Raw genomic sequence first — 18,432 nt, forward strand, 5'->3', positions numbered from 1 at the left:
GGTTAAGGTGTGTATCAACTCATAATGTCATAACGGCTCATAATGTAATAAGGGCTCATAATGTAATAAGAAAAATGTAATAAAAACTCATAATGTAATAATCAGCTCATAACGTAATAAGAAAAAACAAGCGCATAACAAAGTGCTGACTAGTGAGTTCAGTGATCCTGGAATAGTCATTAAATCCCTTTAAGACATGGAACGCATTATTACTTTATCCATTATTTTATGCTTTAACTATTAAAAAATAGCAGATATACAAGCTCACAGCGAGCTTGTTGATCTGCTATTTATGCAAGTATTTAATTATTTTTGACACGATTTCATAAATGTCGTCTAAATCCTTCTTGTAAATCAGTGGTTCTCAAACCTTTTCATGTCAAGGGCCCCCAAAATTACATGTATTTGGCCGCGAGATTTGCAAAAAAAATAGCATCTACAAGCTCGCCATGTGGCACTCACTGTGTGAGCTTGTATATCTGCCATTTTTTATAGTTAATGTTTAAAGTAATAATGCGTAATAATGTGTTCCAGGTCGGACTATGTGATCATCTCACGCCCCACAATATGTCACCATTAAATGGTGACATATTGTGGGGCGTGAGATGACACCATCTCACGTGTTTTTGTGTTTGTGTTTTTAGATAAGAAAGTAAACGTGACTGACACTGTTTTGATTGCGTTGTCTGCTGTTATTTTCGGACAGGATTTGATTGTTCGAGTTGTATGCAATGATCCACATTTACTAGCAGTATAACCACTATAGACAGTTGGTCTCCTAAATGTTCCAGAGGTTAGCACAAGCCGGAGGCTCTGCGGGTCACTGAGTCAGTAAGACACACCTTTTTAGTATTGCTTTTACCAAGGTTTTTGCATTACTCTACTGTCTGTTGTTATCCTCCAGGTTTTTTAATCCATAATTTTTAAACCTATTCTGTGATGCACATTGAAAAGCACTTGATGTATGAAACGTGCTGTATAAATAAACTTTGATTGATTGATTGAGTTGTAACTCAAGTCAATTTAAGGTAGCTCTCAGCCAAGACTAGAGGGTTTAAGTGGTTAAAAGATCCATGTGTTTATCTGCCCTTACACCATTACACCATCCATAACCCTCCCCGACCCCAGCAGTTAAAGTATAAAGCAGTTTATAGTATAATAAATCCACACAAAAGAATCTTTAACAGTGTTTAATATGGTTTGAAAATATGTTACGCAGATATGTGGTCATTGGTCAATGCGCACAGTCACACTACTAATCTAGTGACCTATCTACCACACACACTCACGCACACACACACACACACACACACCCACACCCACACTCAAAGGCAGAGTGTCTGTGTGCAGGGGCGTCACACCAAATTCTGGGCCCTGGGTACAAGGATTCACTGCGGGCCCCCCATGAATGTTAACTATTGAAAAATAGCAGATATACAAGCTCACAACGCGGCACCGAGTGCCGTGCTGCAAGCTTGTATTTCTGCTATTTTTGAAAAATCGTGAAAATGTGTGCAAGAAACCTATGTCAAGGACCCCCAAGATGATATGTATTTGGCCACGGACCCCGATCTCAAAATATTTAGTTCCAGGGACCCCCAGAAGCAAAATTTGAGTTAGAAATGTTCGCTTAAAAAATACATCTATTCAAAGATTTTCACACATTTTCACAACTTTTCAAAAATAGCAGATCTACAAGCTCGCAGCGCGGCACTCGGTGCCGTGCTGTGAGCTTGTAGATCTGCTATTTTTCAATAGATAAAGTTATTAGGGCCCCTCCACCTTGGGCCCCAGTAACTCAGTCCCACTTTCCTACCCCTTGTGACGCCCCTGTCTGTGTGTACAGTATAACTACTTCCTGGTTTTCCCAGGCCACGGTCAAAGTCCAGCCACAACACTGTGATAATGATCAGCCCGTTGAACAAAGGCTGTATTTTTCTGACCCGTTTGGCAGAATTTAATGGAATAAGTGGATCAATTCAGACAGAGAACTTGACCCATTAAGAAATGAGGCCGATTCTACAAATCCCTTCTAAATCAGTGGTTCTCACACTTAAAAGAAAATAATAAAAAAATACTACAAAAGTAAAAAAATAAATAACAGATTTACAAGCTCGCAGTCTAGTTTTATATCTGCTATTTTTGAAAATGACACCGATCAATAACAAATAATAATTAAGAAGTATAAGTATAGAGTGAAAATAGCCAATCTACAAGCTCTCAACATGTAGCTGTTTTTATTTATTTATTTATTTTCCTGAATCCTGAATCGCCAAAAGTATAAAATAGTGGTTGTATGTTTTGTAATAATCTAAATTTGCAAAGTAGGCTAACTAGTATCCAAACTGTCAAATAATTGCAGCAGACTGAAAATGTTGTACCTCAGAATTGAACTCAAGTATACACAGTACTGTAAATGTAATTAGTTCCTTTCCACCACTTCTGTTGACCAAGAGAAAAATTTAGCTCTTGTGATGCACATGTGGCCTTCTTGGAAGTCTGTGACCTCCATTAAGAAATGACAGTATATCAGGTTACCACAACAAGAACTGTGTCTGCTAGTAACCAGCCTAGAAGTACAACCGTTGCCCCACACTGCAAATCCACTTAGAACTAAAGTAGTTTGAGGAAGTAGTTGTGTAGCTGTGTTTTCTTCCTCAACAGAATGTAATGGATGCAATAGCTCTCCAGTTATACACAACAGTGGTTCTCAACCTTTTCAGGCCGTGACACTATATTTGAACTGGGGTGCACTGATATACAACAACACATCAAGGACTGAAGTGGTTACATTCACCAGCTTCGGAGTGCTGAATGATTGCTCTCAATTCCCTTAAAAAAATATGAACAGGTTTCCAGTTGTCTAAATGTTGTCAACATGACAAAAATACATTTGTAGTATGTAACAAAACGATACAGTAACTGCATCAATTTAAATTGATCCAACTATACTGATTGAGATCCAAACAGCAACATTAATTTTAAGTAGGCCTACATTTTTATACCAATACTTTTGTACTTATTCCGGACTTCTACTTTTTTTATATTGCAGTATTGACACTTTTACTTTGATTGATTGATTATTTAATTAGACAAAAATGGAGAACAGTACAAGTATAGCAAATACAATTGAAATACAGTACAAGTACAGTTAAACACCCTGCCTAAAAGGAACATCCCAAATAAGACCTTTTATGGTCTTTTTTATTTGGAAGTCCTCTGTATTTAATTCAAGCAAAGAAAACTTTCAATAATATCGCAGTTATAAAAACACTATAGGCCTACTTATGTAAAAAAAAAATGTGAGTAGGCCTACTTTTTTCCTGTTTGTGTACCTGTGTGAGTGTGTGACCATAAAAAGACACTCTTATGAAGCCGCAGCTAATTGGTTGACCTATATTAGGTGGTTTGCGCGTGCGCGTGGAAACGCACGCACGCGCGCGCGCACACACACACACACACACACACACACACACACACACACACACACACACACACACACACACACACACACACACACACACACACACACACACACACACACACACACACACACACATACACACACACAGGGGTGGGACGGCGGCGGCGGCTCCCATTGGTGTGCGCGTTGTGAGGTCCGCTCCCATTGGTGGAGGCAGGTTTGTCAGGTCTGTTCCTATTGGCGGAGGGTGGCTCGTCCTGCCCTCCCATTGGCTGTCGGGGGTTTGTTTTGCACTGGGTGACGCAGTTCCACAGTCACACTTCCTCCAGTGTTTTGGTAAACAAAACTGCAGCTTTTCTCCCGCCGCCGCCGCCGTCCGTCCGTCCGTGAGACCATTATATTATCCTGCGATATCTCACACACATATATAATAATAATAATATTAATAATAAAAGGCGACGCTGTGAATTTACGCTTCCTCTCGAGTTGCGTCAAAATTGAACCGAAAAGCAGGAGTTGTTCAGTTCCTGACTGGGGGAAAAGAGAACCAGAGATCTGCGCCAGAATCCTGTGTGTGTGTTTGGTGGTGCGTATGTGTGTGCGAGTGCGTGTTTGCCTGCATGGTCATCTGGCTGCTCCCTCCGTCCGTCCTGTTGTGCTGTGTTGTGCTGTGGGGAACAGGCTAAGCTAGCTGGCTCCTTGCTGCAGGCTGCTGAGCTGTAGAACCAACCGTCGCATGAAGCTGCTCACTGTGTTGAAGAACCACAGCAGCACCCAGCCAGGCGGTGAGTGGCCAACAACAACATGTCCTCCTCCTCCTGCAATGCTGCACCATGGCATGATCCGACCTGTGCGACTAGTGTTACAACATCAACACTGTGTGTGTGTGTGTGTGTGTGTGTGTGTGTGTGTGTGGTGACAGCAGTGATTTCTCTGCCTTTTCCTATTTCGAGGACCACCGATTTGATATGCACTAAATTAAGGCCGCGGACCCCCATTTGATACTTGTTCCTAATAATAATAGTAATTATTATTATTCTATTATTACTAAATACTACTACTTACTGTAAATAATGTAGCTGGGAACACCCCCAAGGAGGTGCCTACCAAAGCACTAAATAGTAAAACAACCTGAATTTAAGTTGTGGTTATTATTATATATGTAATAAAGAGACAGAGTATTGAGTAACAATACAGCCAATGTGTGCAGCTTTGTACAGTGCACATTGCACAAAGCAGGAAGTAAAGCCGCCTGTGATAATATCTCATATTTGTGCTGTGACTCTGTCTGAGTTGGATCTGCAGCTGCTGGAGCAATGTCAGTGTCTGTTGTGCATCTTTTGCCGCACAGTAACAACATTGAAAGATTCAAATAAGAATATAGTAAATAACATTAAAATATGCTATTCTGGGATAAAGGGTGTGTAGCTAATGGTGTAACTCTAAACCAGTGTTTCCCAAACGTTTTAAGCTCAAGACCCAAAAGAGAAATTATTCGTTTGCCTGAGACCAAAACAACTAGTGAAAAATAGCAGATAGCAAACACTTTACGCCACAGTGTGAGCTTGTGGAAGCAACATGGCGAAATATATATCGATGTGGGGCACTCCTTAACAGAAAACGTTTGAGAACCACTGGTGTGAAAGGATATAGTTTTGAAGGCATACTTCCTGCCCTGAAAACAGGAGGCCAGAGAGGGAGGTACTTATCACTTCTCCCATAGACAGGCGAGAAGTGAGCACCCCCCTTACCTTAGCCCCACCCCCTTGTTTCCCCTATCCTGTACACAATAGTGTTTTTATAACTGCGATATTATTTAATGTTTTCTTTGCTTGCTATTTATTATGTCCATGAATTAAATACAGAGGGCTTCCAATGTAAAAAAAAAAAAGACCGTAAAAGGTCTTATTTGGGATGTTCCTTTTAGGCAGGGTGTTTAACTGTACTTGTACTGTACTACATTTCAATTGTATTGACTATACTTGTACTGTTCTCCATTTTTGTCTAATAAAAGAATCAATCAATATATTTCCTCCTCAGACATGGTGAAGCTGACCAAGGCCAAAACGTTCCAGGCTTACCTGGACTCGTGTCACCGCCGTTACAGCTGTGTCCACTGCCGTGCACACCTGGCCAACCACGATGACCTCATCTCCAAGGTCAGTAGGGCTGTCACCATCAGGCATGTGCCCCTGCCCTTTTATCTGTCTGTAAAAAGTGCCCTCTCCAGACCATGAATGCCATTTTACCATGGTGAAAGAAATGCAAATGCCCCTCTATCCATGCCATACCTGAAGGCAGCATTCAAGAGAATTGCCTTGTCCAAACTCTCCTGAACTTGAACGCCACATCTCCAGTATTGAATTGCTTATGCTTAGTTCAGTGTGGTATCAAGCACCGAAAATAGCCGACCTCCAAGCTTGGATGTCGACTATTTTCAATACTTTCACCAAAAGGCCCTTTTAGAAATGTCAGCCCCTGCCTCTCTAACATTCTCTGCACGACTCTGGTCACCATTACACATTTAAGTTGACGATTAATTGTCAACTAGAGGGCCGAACCTCTAGTTTAAAAAAAAAATAGCGGATGGCAGATCTACCAGCTCGCAACGCGTTGCGATGTGTGAGCTTGTAGATCGGCTGGCCTATTTTGGCCATAGTACATTATAGTTATCTTTATTATAGTACCGGGCCATTGCCAGTCATTTATTTTTATAATCAAGTTATTTGTCTTATCTGCCCTGGCCCCTGTGCAATGCTTTTGTATACAAAGCCTAATGTTCCAATGTCTAATGCCCAAAAAAAAGGAAACACAATTAAATCCTTAGTTCCGAAGTAAAATGTCACGATAATGACAGCCCAGCGTGTGCAAAGGGAAGAAAAGGCGCCTGTGAAGTGATTTAGTAAAGTCAATCAACAAAATATTAAATCTTTTCGAAAGTTTAGAGATTGCTGGTGGAAACTTGACTAGAAGTTGCATAGAAGTTCAGTACGGCCCTCAAAATGAACTGGGGAACCCCCACCCTGACAGGCACTTGGAGTTGTAGGAGTTGAAGCATTACATTTAGTTTGACTCTGTTCCACAGATGAATATTGTGAAAATCTGATCTACAAGCTCACAAGCCTCGCAATGCGAGCTTGTAGTGTAGATTGTAGCTTGTAAAATCTGCCTCTTTCTTAGGTAATATTTGACAATTTGGCCAGTGTTTGACAATTGTCATTTCATTTTTGAAATATGCAGATAACCAGTGTACACTTATACTGTATGTTTGTTTGTTTACTGTTGAGTGAGAAAACAATGTTGCACAGTTACTCATTGACTGCCACGATTCAGAGTTTCATCAACCTTTGAAAAATCTCTGAGTATTCTAATATATAATAGTTTAAGTGGTTAAATGTCTGAAAGAAATACACATTTATAATGAATCCAACATAGGCTGACGACAGCGCTGTCAAACAGATCAGCCATCTAAGCCATCTATGAAAGCTGTGAAAAAGTTTGTACCACGCAGGGGTCCTTGGCCTGAGAAACCTCGAAGACCCCTGCTCTACTTGCTTATCAGCTGGGTGAGTGTTGATCACTTGAATTGATTTCCACTCTCCTTCTTGTCCTGCAGTCTTTCCAGGGCAGCCAGGGCCGGGCCTACCTCTTCAACTCTGTGTGAGTAACGGCAGTCATGTTACGTTATGGTTATACTTGATGTATTGTTTATTTATTCTCGTTCTTCTCAGTCATGTTTTGGCCATATTTATTTTAATTGTTGGTCATTGTCGGTCATGTCATGTCTATGTATATTTAAATTATTTGTCATATCTGCCCTGTGCAGCTTTTGTTTACAAAGCCTAAAGGACAAACAAAAATATCTTTTGATGTTCAATGTCAAAAACACAATTCAATCGTCAATCGTTATTTGTGTGACTGTTAATCGTCGACTAAAATGTCATGATTGTGACAGCCTTAGCAATCGATTGGAAGTAACGATACAGAGCAAGGCCTAACAACAAAGAGATATAGATTTGGACCATTTTAACAATTATTGTATACTTTGGCTATTCAAAAATAGCAGATATACAAGCTAACTTCCAAGTAATTTGTAGAATCGAGTCCCCAGGTCTTAATAGGTTAATAGCTGAGCCGAAAGCTCAGAATTGGAACATAGGGTCGAATCCCAGTCCAATGAATGCATCTTAGGATCCCTGAACAATACATGTCAGCCCTACACAAGAATGGCTCGTCTGATCAGCATTAGTTGACTATAGTATCTCCTCTGTCATCACCAGTTAGTCTTAAAAATTATCATTTCAGTCAAAATCAGCCCACACCACTAAGCCTGCAAATTAAGCACGTTGTCTGGATGTCCCATATACAGATCAATCTCATAAAATTAGAATATTGTGGCAATTGTGTTCATTTTCTTCTGTAATATAATTATTTTCTTTAAAGACAAAATGAAACCAAGTTTTCCACTCACTCCACTTCCTTATAGTGACGCAGTTTCTCCTGAAACGGTTGGGTGAATGTGATTTTTCGGTCAAAAAGTAGGCAGGCCATAACTCATTGAAGACATTAATATGTAAAGACGGGCAGGCTGAAGTTCTGCATTTAGTATCACAGCATTGCGCCATAGACTGAAAAGGCAGCAGCTACGGAAACAAATTTGTGTCGATAGGACATCAGATGTCGTCCGCGGCTCGTGATTGGCTGAACCAGAGGCAAGCCAGCGCAACAGACTGGCTCTGCTGTGCAAAGAGGACGAACCGGGGAGGCGGTGGAAGGAGGAGACACGCGAACCAGCGGCACTCAAAGTGGGGTCCAGGGACTCTCAGGGTTCCGTGAGGGGGTTCAAATTGATCATTACAAGTCTGTAACAGTAACAGGTCCATTTGGTTCCATTTGTTTACTGTCAGAGTTAAAGGAGTAGTTCACCTCCAAAATGACTTTTTTTTCCTATTGATTACTCTCGCCATGGAGACTTGAGTTCAATAATATTTTTTTGTTTTTTGTCGCATTCCTAAGACAATAATTTGATGACAATGGGTTTGCCCCCATTGATTCCGGATGGGGACCCGAAATGGGTCCCCATCCGGAATCATGGAATGGGGGTAAATTTACTATAATCACATTTTGGGGGTGAACTACTCCTTTAAGGGGCGTCCTTGAAATGTAAAGGTTTGAGAAATACGGCAATAAACCTATGGGTTCACACTTACAGTATTGCATACCGGTATGTACAGTATATGTAGCAACAGCCAAAAATAAAAAAGCACATTGCAGGTAAATTCCGCTCTTATTGTAAACATTTAATCTGATGTTTAGTCGCGGTGCTGGCTATTTCAGTCTCAATGGTGGTAGTCTCTCAAGAACAGCCTCAGAGAACGCTACGCTACTGAAGAGAGGCCGACCGATAGGTGTCGCCCTTTCTTCTTTGACGATGGGTTCCCAGATTGCAATGGTGGTGGTGCCTAGACTGAAGTGCTCTGGCGGAATCTCTGCAAAAACTAGTCTTGTGCTGTGGACTGTTCTTCAAAGGCAATTGAGACACTGCAGGAAAGTCATTTCTATATCGGTACTTGGTTCTCAGAAAGTGCGATGTTGGCATTCTTCATTACAAGCTGTGTATTGTTAGCTGTAAGCTAACTGGGTCACTTTGGGGTAATGCACTACCACCACTTGTGCGAGTGATGTTTGCTAATATGAATTTTATTTTAGGATGAACAAAGATATAGAAACTTTTTATTTTAATTTTTTTCTTCTTCTTTTTTTTTTGCCACAGCGAGCTAAGTGGCATCTGGACAGATCCAGGGCTCCACACATTAAAAAGTGCTGTGTGTTCATTGATATGTTTTGGAGGGCCAAATTAAGTGCCGTGAGGGTCCTTGAGGGTATAACGATTAATGGATTTATTACAGTATTATATGGTCTGGTGATGTATCATGTAACATAATCTAAAATGTGCTATTTATACTTGAAGTGAGACATATCCTTGTTGTCGGGCAGAAATGTGCTACTTTTGGGCAACGATCAGATTTGGTGGTTACATGATGACCAACAGCATTTAATTGATAAACGTAAAAAGATGAAAGATGGAGATTCAAGGTTTAACCCACAAATTCTCAGGGCGGGGTGGCCATTAGCCAAGAATAGCCGATCTACAAGCTCACAACACGTCACGTTGTGGTGGTCCCTCAGCACAAAACCTTTTCAGATGGTAGGTGTGGCACTCCACCTCAGAAATCCATCTCCCAGGGGTCTAGTGCAGTGGTTCCCAAACCTTTTAGCTCAAGACCCAAAAGAGAGATTGGACATTTCCCCGGGACCCAAAACTAGTGTAAACAGCCGATCTACAAGCACACAACGCGTCTCTTCGCACCGCGTCCGTTGTGAGATCGGCTAGTTTCACTTCTTCTTAAACATTCATTTTTTTCTGATTTATGGAATTTCGTTTTTTATTTTACTTATTAATCAAATTATTTAATTGTTTATTATTATTTTTTTAATCATGAACCCGTAGCTTTTTGGGAAAGGTTTTTTGAGAATGTTTTGAAATAATAATTTAAAAACAAAATGTAGGAAACAAAAAAATGAAGGGACCCGACCTGGTGTTTGGGAAGTTGGGAACCACTGGTCTAGTGTATTGTAACGGGGAACTTGCGCGTTCTCGACTGATAACGACAATAAGCCTTTCCGATCTACTTACTTGTTGTTGTTGGTTTCAGACTCAGAGTGAATGTTACATACTTATTGTGCTGTGTCTTGTTGGTTTCAGAGTGAATGTGGGCTGTGGTCCCGCAGAGGAGAGGCTGCTGCTCACCGGACTCCATGCTGTGGCTGACATCTACTGCGAAAACTGTCACACTACGCTGGGCTGGAAATATGTAAGCGCACACGCACGCACGCACACACACACACACACACACACACACACAAATTGTCTTTCTTTCACTGCTCGGGGGAAACGAGCAACATATTTTGATCAAAATCAAGGCCTTCTTCTGGCTAATTCATTTTTTAGTAATATTTCATGGCAGCAAAGCCCACTTTTAAAATACAGAAACAAATTCATGCATCGTACTGTACTAGTAAACAACGTACTAGGATTATTGCTCATTGTAGTATGTTTAATAGTACTGTAACTCCATGTACTTTAAGTGTGATTTCTCTTTTAAGTTATACATTTTGAGCTTGTAGATCTGCTATAAAATGGATAGACTATACAACAGTGCTCGCCATTGAGTTTTTCCTCTGAAGTATGCTGCTGCATTCAGTATCGGTTCACTTCCGCCAAAGATTGTTCATTTAGGAGGATACACCGTACCAATTGGAGCCACTAGAGACGACATGGTACACAAATCCTAATCTGACGGCAGATCTTGTGAAAGTCCAATGTTTACTGGTGTTGGATCGCGCGAGAGTATGTTCCTGGGACAGAGAAAGTAGATTTTCTCTTGATTTGTCTCTCTGAAAAAAAACATTTTAGTATGAATTCTTGGGAATATTGTGCAGCTTGTGACGATCGGGTCTAATATTTAGTTCAGTGACCATGGAGCTAAAGAATGGTTCAGAAGCTGTGTACACTTCATGTACACTCTTGCATTGGAAATAATAGACTCCAACCTGCTTCTGGTCTCCTAAAAAGGTTTCCGCCCACTTCACACACATACGGGAAATTAACCGGAGATGGCATGTCTTTCTATATTCGTCTTGGCTTCCGCTCTATAGTAGGCTACAGGTGTAGCAAGTGTAATTCAGGTAATCAGCAGTGTTTCCAGATTTTGCAAGATAAACAAGCAGCCTGGTCTATGACAACAAGCCCAAAAGAAGCGACTAGGCTAAGTCAGTTTTGGGGTCCTTGACACGAAGACGTTGGAGAAGCACTGGTTGTATCTGACACAGTATCTCTCTCTCTCTCTCTCTCTCTCTCTCTCTCTCTCTCTCTCTTCCTCTCTCAAGGAGCAAGCCTTTGAACTGAGTCAGAAGTACAAGGAAGGGAAGTTCATCATTGAGCTGTCTCACATGATAAAGGACAATGGATGGGACTGAGAGAGCCAACCGTCAGCTTTTATTCAGACGTCCATCCCGTTGGCCTCAGAGGGTTCCCGCGTAGCCTCCTCATCTCGCATACGAGCCATAGCTATGCAACCCTTCCACTTCATACAGCTTTGCCAAGAATAGCATGAGACGCCTCCTCCTTTGATCCTCTCCATAATGTGTTTTTTCCCCCCACAACCACGAGAGCACATTTGCTTCCATCGAGATATCCCAATTCTTTAGTTTTTGCTGGGGCATGGGAGTGAGCGAGTATGGGGTTTGCGAGTGTGTGTGTGTGTGCGTGCGTGCGTGCGTGTGCGTTTGCATGTGTGTGTGTGGGGCCAACCGAATAGGAGAAGTAGACACACGGGAAGGTATTGCATGTTGGGGTTGTACGCCGTCTACGCACTTGTGTTGTTTGAGTGGTAGCAAACCATCAGCAACGGCAGAACCATCTTCACTTTGCGGGAGAGTTCACCTAGTGGTTTCACTTCGAAAGAACTGACCTCACTACAAAACCGGATGCAAACAGTTTGGTGTACTTTTATGAGTTTTATGCACATGTACATCCATGTAAGAGCATCACTGATTGGCCCAGAGTGAAATATTAAGGCTTGTGTGAGTCACTGACACAAGTTAATGGGGAATACTTGGTGCAATAAGAGGGATGTTTTTATTGTACATTTGACAGTTCACTTTTTTATTGTGTGATTAAGGCTTGGATTTACATTCGTTTTTGCAATTTACGTCAACGCTTTTTTTCTGATCGTGGAACGATACAGCCTTGCGACACAGTAGGAATTGTCCGTAACAGTGGTCCTTCTTTTATTGTCCAAAGGCAATCAGGGTGATTCATGATTTAATGTAAAAGACTGCAAATCTCTTCAGCAAGAATACTTAAAAAAAAAAATGGAGTATGAGTCATTCTGCCTGTGGGTATACATTTTAGCGTATATTTTAATGGGAGTGTGCGTGTGTATGCAGTGTGTGTGTGCATAGATGTCGCCAGCTAGACTGTGTTGAGAGACGTGTCTGGGGATCACATCTGGTGTTTCCACTGTATAATTGGGATATCCACTTTTATCTTCATTGCTTTGAGGTCTTATAACATGTATATAACCTTACATTGAGCAGCCCATGTGGACACACTTAGTACTCAATCATGTTAGATTCAAATGTAATATTATAAATAAATGAATGATGTAGCATATTTATGGCAATTTTATGTCTGTCTTTCATTAAAGTGTATTAACCTGAATTCTCTCATTAAAGTACAGTATGTGGTAAAGATGTCTGTCTTTTTGGAATTATTTAATCTCTTGATTATATGAATCTGAGTGTAACACAAATACATAGTAAAAGTTAAAGAGTTAAATGATTTCACTGTGTGGTGTGTGTAGGTGGGTGATAACTCAGGTATTTTAAACTTGCCTTGATAACGTTAATGAACATTTGTTTTTATTTTAATATAGTGAAAATAGCTTCTTGATATATAAGAAAATATATCTATAACTATCTATATAATATCTATATATATATATATATATACACACACACACACACACACACACACATATATATATATATATATATATATATATATATATATATATATATGACATAATATTACCTGTACTTTTAAAGTTATTTATCTATTTTTCTATTTTACTTTCCATATTTTCACTGCTGTAGCGAGGAAAACAAACTCTCCACGAGCTTGATTAGTTAAAGTGAACCTTTGTCTTCGTGAAAGGCTTAGCAGTTGAGCAAGACCTTTTGTTACCATTATCCACTAATCACTCGATACCTATTATTGTATTTTAATTAATGAGAGTCCTTTGAAAGAGGGCAGGATAGAATTAGCCAGCAGATGGTGCTGTGGAGGCCAGTGCAACATTGTTCCATCATGTTAGTTGTCCATGCACTTTAAGATTTGAGTATTTCAAGTATGTATCAATGGCATTTGTTATATATAGAACAATAATCAGCAGACCTTTGGCATTTTGATTTTGTAGTTGAACCCATGTTAATTGTTCCTGTAATAATCCTATCCTTTATGGCCAATATAAAAAAAATATATAGGATTCATGCCCTGGTCATAGATCAAAGAGATAGATATTAAATGAAAGCATCTAATGTTCCCATGAAATAAGTAGTTTGATATAAATCATAATTTAGAGTAGCCAATTATTTTTACCCCCCTTTTCTCCACAATTTAGTTGTTATGCCAATTGATTCCTCCCCACACACACATTTTTGTGTTGTCACTGCTGTTGTATCCCACTGACTCACCTGCAGTGAGGAGCCCCCACCGGGTGGACATTTCGTTCTACTCCTCCAAGCCCAACACTCCCCGCTGACAGGTGCCGCTCCAAGCGGTAGGAGTACACGCAATGACCAATATCACCCTCCCCGCCCAACCTCCCTCCCCCAAACAAGGGCCTCACCAGTAAAGTCTCCATATGCCAACATTTTCAAATCTATTTCAAAATAGTAGCTCTACTACATGGCTCATAGCAATTTGGGGCTGTGGTGCTTAATAAAGCATGTTCATACAGTATACTCTCAGGTTTTTGATGCAGAAATCCACAAATGGCAGAATATCCTGAAATGCATTGGCAGAATAAAAGCGTGGTGTGCATGACCATGCCCTAAGCAGAGTATTGCTTCAGTCAAATAAAATGTCAGTACTTTTTCCACCGCTGGGAACAAGTCATGTGAATGAGCTCAGACCGAATAGTTGTGGGATTCTGACACACATGGGACTGCCACTGGGTTAGTGGGGAGTTGTGTGTTGGTGCATGTGAGTGAGGGGCTAGTCGGGGTGCATGACTGTCATATGACCGAAGAATGTGAAAAAATCTCTTATATGTACTATGCATATAGAACTGAACACTGAAGTGCCTTGCACTCTATGAATGATCGCAGTGGTGTAAAGTCTAACAAAGTATACATGCACTGTAAGTACACTTTTGAGGTGTTTTTACAGTACTAGTTCCAACTTTAAAGACTTTTACTCCTTCGCCACTACATCTCAGAGACAAATATTGTACTTTTACTCCACAACAATCTCTGTACAACTTTAGTTACTAGTTACTTTTACTTTATTACAAAACATACATTAACCACTTCAGCACTGTATAAACTCGGTTATCTGAAAATAGCCTTTCTAGAAGCTCAGAGTCACAATGCGCTGCAATGCTGCGTTGTGAGCTTGTGAAAACATGTGAAATGGGACATTCTGCGTAACTAGTACTTTTACTTTTAGTACTTTAAGTATAGTTTGATGCCAACACTTGTACTTTTACTTACTCAAGTCATTTTTTATACTTGAATTTAAGAGGGGCTCCTTGGACTATAGGTTGAGTGAATGCAAATGGACTTTGACTTTTTATAAGGTATACATGTTAAGGATAATACCACATCCACAATTGATTTATAAATCAAATGTGTAGTTTGGTTTACAAATAAAATAAGTACATAATGAAATTCCGTAGAGATATATAAGCTTCACTTTTGACCTATTTCCCCTTCCATCCATCCATCCGTCTTCAACCGCTTATCCGGAATCAGGTCAAGGGGGTAACAGTTCCAACAGAGATTATCAGTGTTCCCTCTCCTGAGCAACATTATCCACTTCCTCCGGGGGAATCCTGAGGCGCTCCTCGGCCAGTGTGGAGATGTACTTCCCCCATGGTCTTTGGTTTGCCACAGGGTCTCCTCCCAGTGGGAAGTGCATAGAGGATCTTCCTAGGGAGACGCTCGGGAGGCATCCGTACAAGATGCACGAACCACCTAAGCTGACTCCTTTCCAAGTGTAGGAGCAGCAGTTCTACTCCAAGTCTCTCTTGGGTGACTGAACTTCTCACCCTATCCCTAAGGGAGATGCCAGCCACCTGTCTGAGAAAACTCATTTCAGACGCTTGTACGCGCGGCCACAACCTTATAGGTTTCGGACACGACCTACTCTTCATGACCATAAGTGAGATTAGGAACAAAGATTGCTCGGTAGAGAGCTTTGCCCTCTGGCTCAACTCTTTTTTTGGTCACAACAGTGCGATTGAGTGACAGCAATAAGATTTTCCTGCTGCAACTCCTTCACCTGGGGTAAAGTTTCATTCCCTACTTGGACTGCTATTTCTCCAATAATATAATGTCATTTTCAGTCATGATGCTGAATATGTTTGTTTCCACCACAATTAGAAACTCTTTCCATCAATGCCCAGTATTTACAGTTGGGGGCCCTATTTTCATCCATGCTAAACCCTAAACCCTTAAGGTTCTTTGCCTTTTTTTTTTACTATTTTGATAAACATTTTAAAATACTAAAATACGTGTCGATGCTGTAAGTAAGCTTGTAGATCAGCTATTTGAACTATTTAAAAATGTTTCTCAAAATAGTAAAAATAAAAAAAGGCAAAGGGGTTTAGGGGTTTAGGGTTTTGCTTGGCGAAAATAGGGCCCGGGTTATTTTTCCCCTACACCAAACCTCTTGCTGTGAGGTGTTGTGAGAAGAACAGTATAGCCTATATAGAGGCTATACGTATCTTTTTTTATTTAATATTTTTCTCACCTCAGTCCACACCATAGAGTTAAAAATAAAGGTCCACAGTCACACACACATATTGTAGTTGTGACAAAGTATTTATTAACACTGAAACATTGAAACTGCAGGCAGTGGATGTACCTGCAGTAGAACATACCAAAAGCACAACACATTATGTGCACACTTCTTTATTTAAAATGCTGCTGATTTATGTGATGTTGCGAGATTCAGGCTACTCTCTGACAAGAACTGATAATAAGATAATTCGAATGCTATAAATAAAAAAAGGGACATGGGAGAAACAGAATGGACCCTTCCAAGACATTAGTCACGTGACTTTTTCCATCTCGCCATTTTCCTCTGCTGCTGCACCGGCGTTCTTGTCGAGGAGGTTGCAGTGTTGCCATGTCTGCTTATTATAAGCGACTTTGGGCTTCTTTTTCTGTAAAGTTGCTTGTAATTATTGGCAGTTGCAGGTTGCGTTTTTGTTTCTAAAGTGTAGTTGCTTATTTAGGCTTGCTTCCAATTATTAATCAATTTTTTTTTCTTTTTTTTTTATAACAGATCTACGAGATTTTAGATTATTTCAAAAATAGCCGTTGCTTCTTTAGGGCATTGGTCAAGTGAGTTCCACACTCCACAGCTAAATGATAGGAGTAGGAACCAAATGGACCCTTGTGGGATCTGTAACTCAGAGTGTACAAATAAGTGCTACAAATTCCAAATGACCTTGACGGGTCGATTTGGTTCCAACTTCCAAAACACTCTCAGGTAGGCCTACATTGATTTTACAATATAAATTGGGGTCTTTGAGATAGAAATGCCATTAAATGCCTAATCCTATATGCATATGATGTTAAAGGGGAAGACCACCCATTTTCAATATTGAACTATGTCATTAAATACCTTGAGTTGTGTGGAAATAGAAAAAAAGTTCCCCCCCTTCTGTGTTGCCTAGAACTGGAGGATTGATTTTGGGGTTTGTATTGTAAAATACAACTTGATGACATCACACCGTTGTATTTTACCAGTAAGACTCCCTAATCGGGAGATAAGCGACCGTAGGTCTCGCTAGGAGAGGGCCATGTGAGAAATGAGGGGTGGGGTCTCCGCGTTGCCTTGGCAGACGAATAGGTACCGGCCCCGGCTCTCCCATACGCTCCTAGGCCGAGTTAGGGCATTTTATGTGAGCTGCAGTGGAGGGGGTCCTCCACTGGGGGCGCCACCACTTTTGCATCCGTTCTGGAGTACCAGGAGTGGGTGGTCCCCGGGAATTCCCCGTGAGCAGCCCCGTGGGGGTGGTCATTTGGTCATTTTTGCACATTTGGTATTTTTTTTTACACCTGGGGGTCCCCCAGGGACCTGGGGGTCCCTGGAACTCCGGGGGTCCTTGGAGGTTGTAGTTTGGCAGGCAAGGAGTTTGTGTGGAAATTTTGGCATGGATCGGGCCAACGGTGGCCGAGATATGAGTAGGGGGAAAGTGTGACGTGTATGTGGTAATGTTTTTACACCTGGGGGTCCCCCAGGGACCTGGGGGTCCCTGGAACTCCGGGGGTCCTTGGAGGTTGTAGTTTGGCAGGCAAGGAGTTTGTGTGGAAATTTTGGCATGGATCGGGGCAACGGTTGTGGAGATATGAGCAGGGCAAAAGTGTGACTGACTGACGGACTGACAGACAGCCCGTGGAGCTTTTGATAGTAAATGCGACCTACGGTCGCAACAATACAAACCCCAAAATCAATCTTCCAGTTCTAGGCAACACAGAAGGGGGGGGGGGGGGGGCTTTTTTTCTATTTCTATTTCCACACACAGTTATATTAATGACAATAGTTCAATATTGAAAATGGGTGGTCTTCCCCTTTAACGTTGAAATTAAAATGGTTGAGAATCACAAAATCAAAAAATTAAACAAAAATCTACTTTTATGGGGGGTCCCTGGCATATCTTTTCAAACGGGGGTCCGTGGGCTAATAAATGTCAATTTGGGGGTCCTTGACATGAAAAGGTTTGAGAACCAACCACTGTGTTATGGCTTGTTTTCCCCATGGGGTCTGGGGAGTCGGGGACCCCCCCAGGGGTCCTTGATGGAGTTCCAGCACCAGGGGCCCCCACTCCATAGCCTGGCTCCAGCCAATAGACCCGCCCACCCAAGCTCCAGCGTAGAGTCTGAAATCAGGCTACCCACTCCAGGCTAAATGATAGTTAGAATAGGAACCAAATAGACCCTTATGGGTCTGTAACTCAGAGAGAGTGTACAGATGGAACCCAATTTATATTGTAAAATCAATGTTAATTTAACCCTGAGAGTGTACAAATGGACCTAAATCGACCCTTATGGGTCTGTAACTCAGAGAGTGTACAGATGAACGGGTCCATTTGGTTCCATTCTGTACACTCTCTGAGTTACATCATGCTTATTTCTCTCAGATAGATCTG

At 41.2% G+C, this 18,432-nt stretch overlaps 1 protein-coding gene across 1 annotated transcript; it reads left to right on the top strand.

Moving 5' to 3' along the window:
- Positions 1-3,771: 3,771 nt before the first annotated feature.
- On the top strand, positions 3,772-12,740 carry LOC308283261 (protein yippee-like 3). The gene is made up of 5 exons (XM_080723651.1): positions 3,772-4,209; positions 5,465-5,583; positions 7,041-7,084; positions 10,191-10,299; positions 11,375-12,740. Exons 1-5 carry the CDS (start codon positions 4,161-4,163, stop codon positions 11,462-11,464), a joined length of 411 nt encoding a protein of 136 aa, XP_080579777.1. The 5' UTR covers positions 3,772-4,160; the 3' UTR covers positions 11,465-12,740.
- The last annotated feature ends 5,692 nt before the right edge of the window (positions 12,741-18,432 follow it).

The sequence above is a fragment of the Nannobrachium achirus genome (genome assembly GCF_963921795.1).
Source record: "Nannobrachium achirus genome assembly, chromosome: 4".
NCBI lineage: Eukaryota > Metazoa > Chordata > Actinopteri > Myctophiformes > Myctophidae > Nannobrachium > Nannobrachium achirus.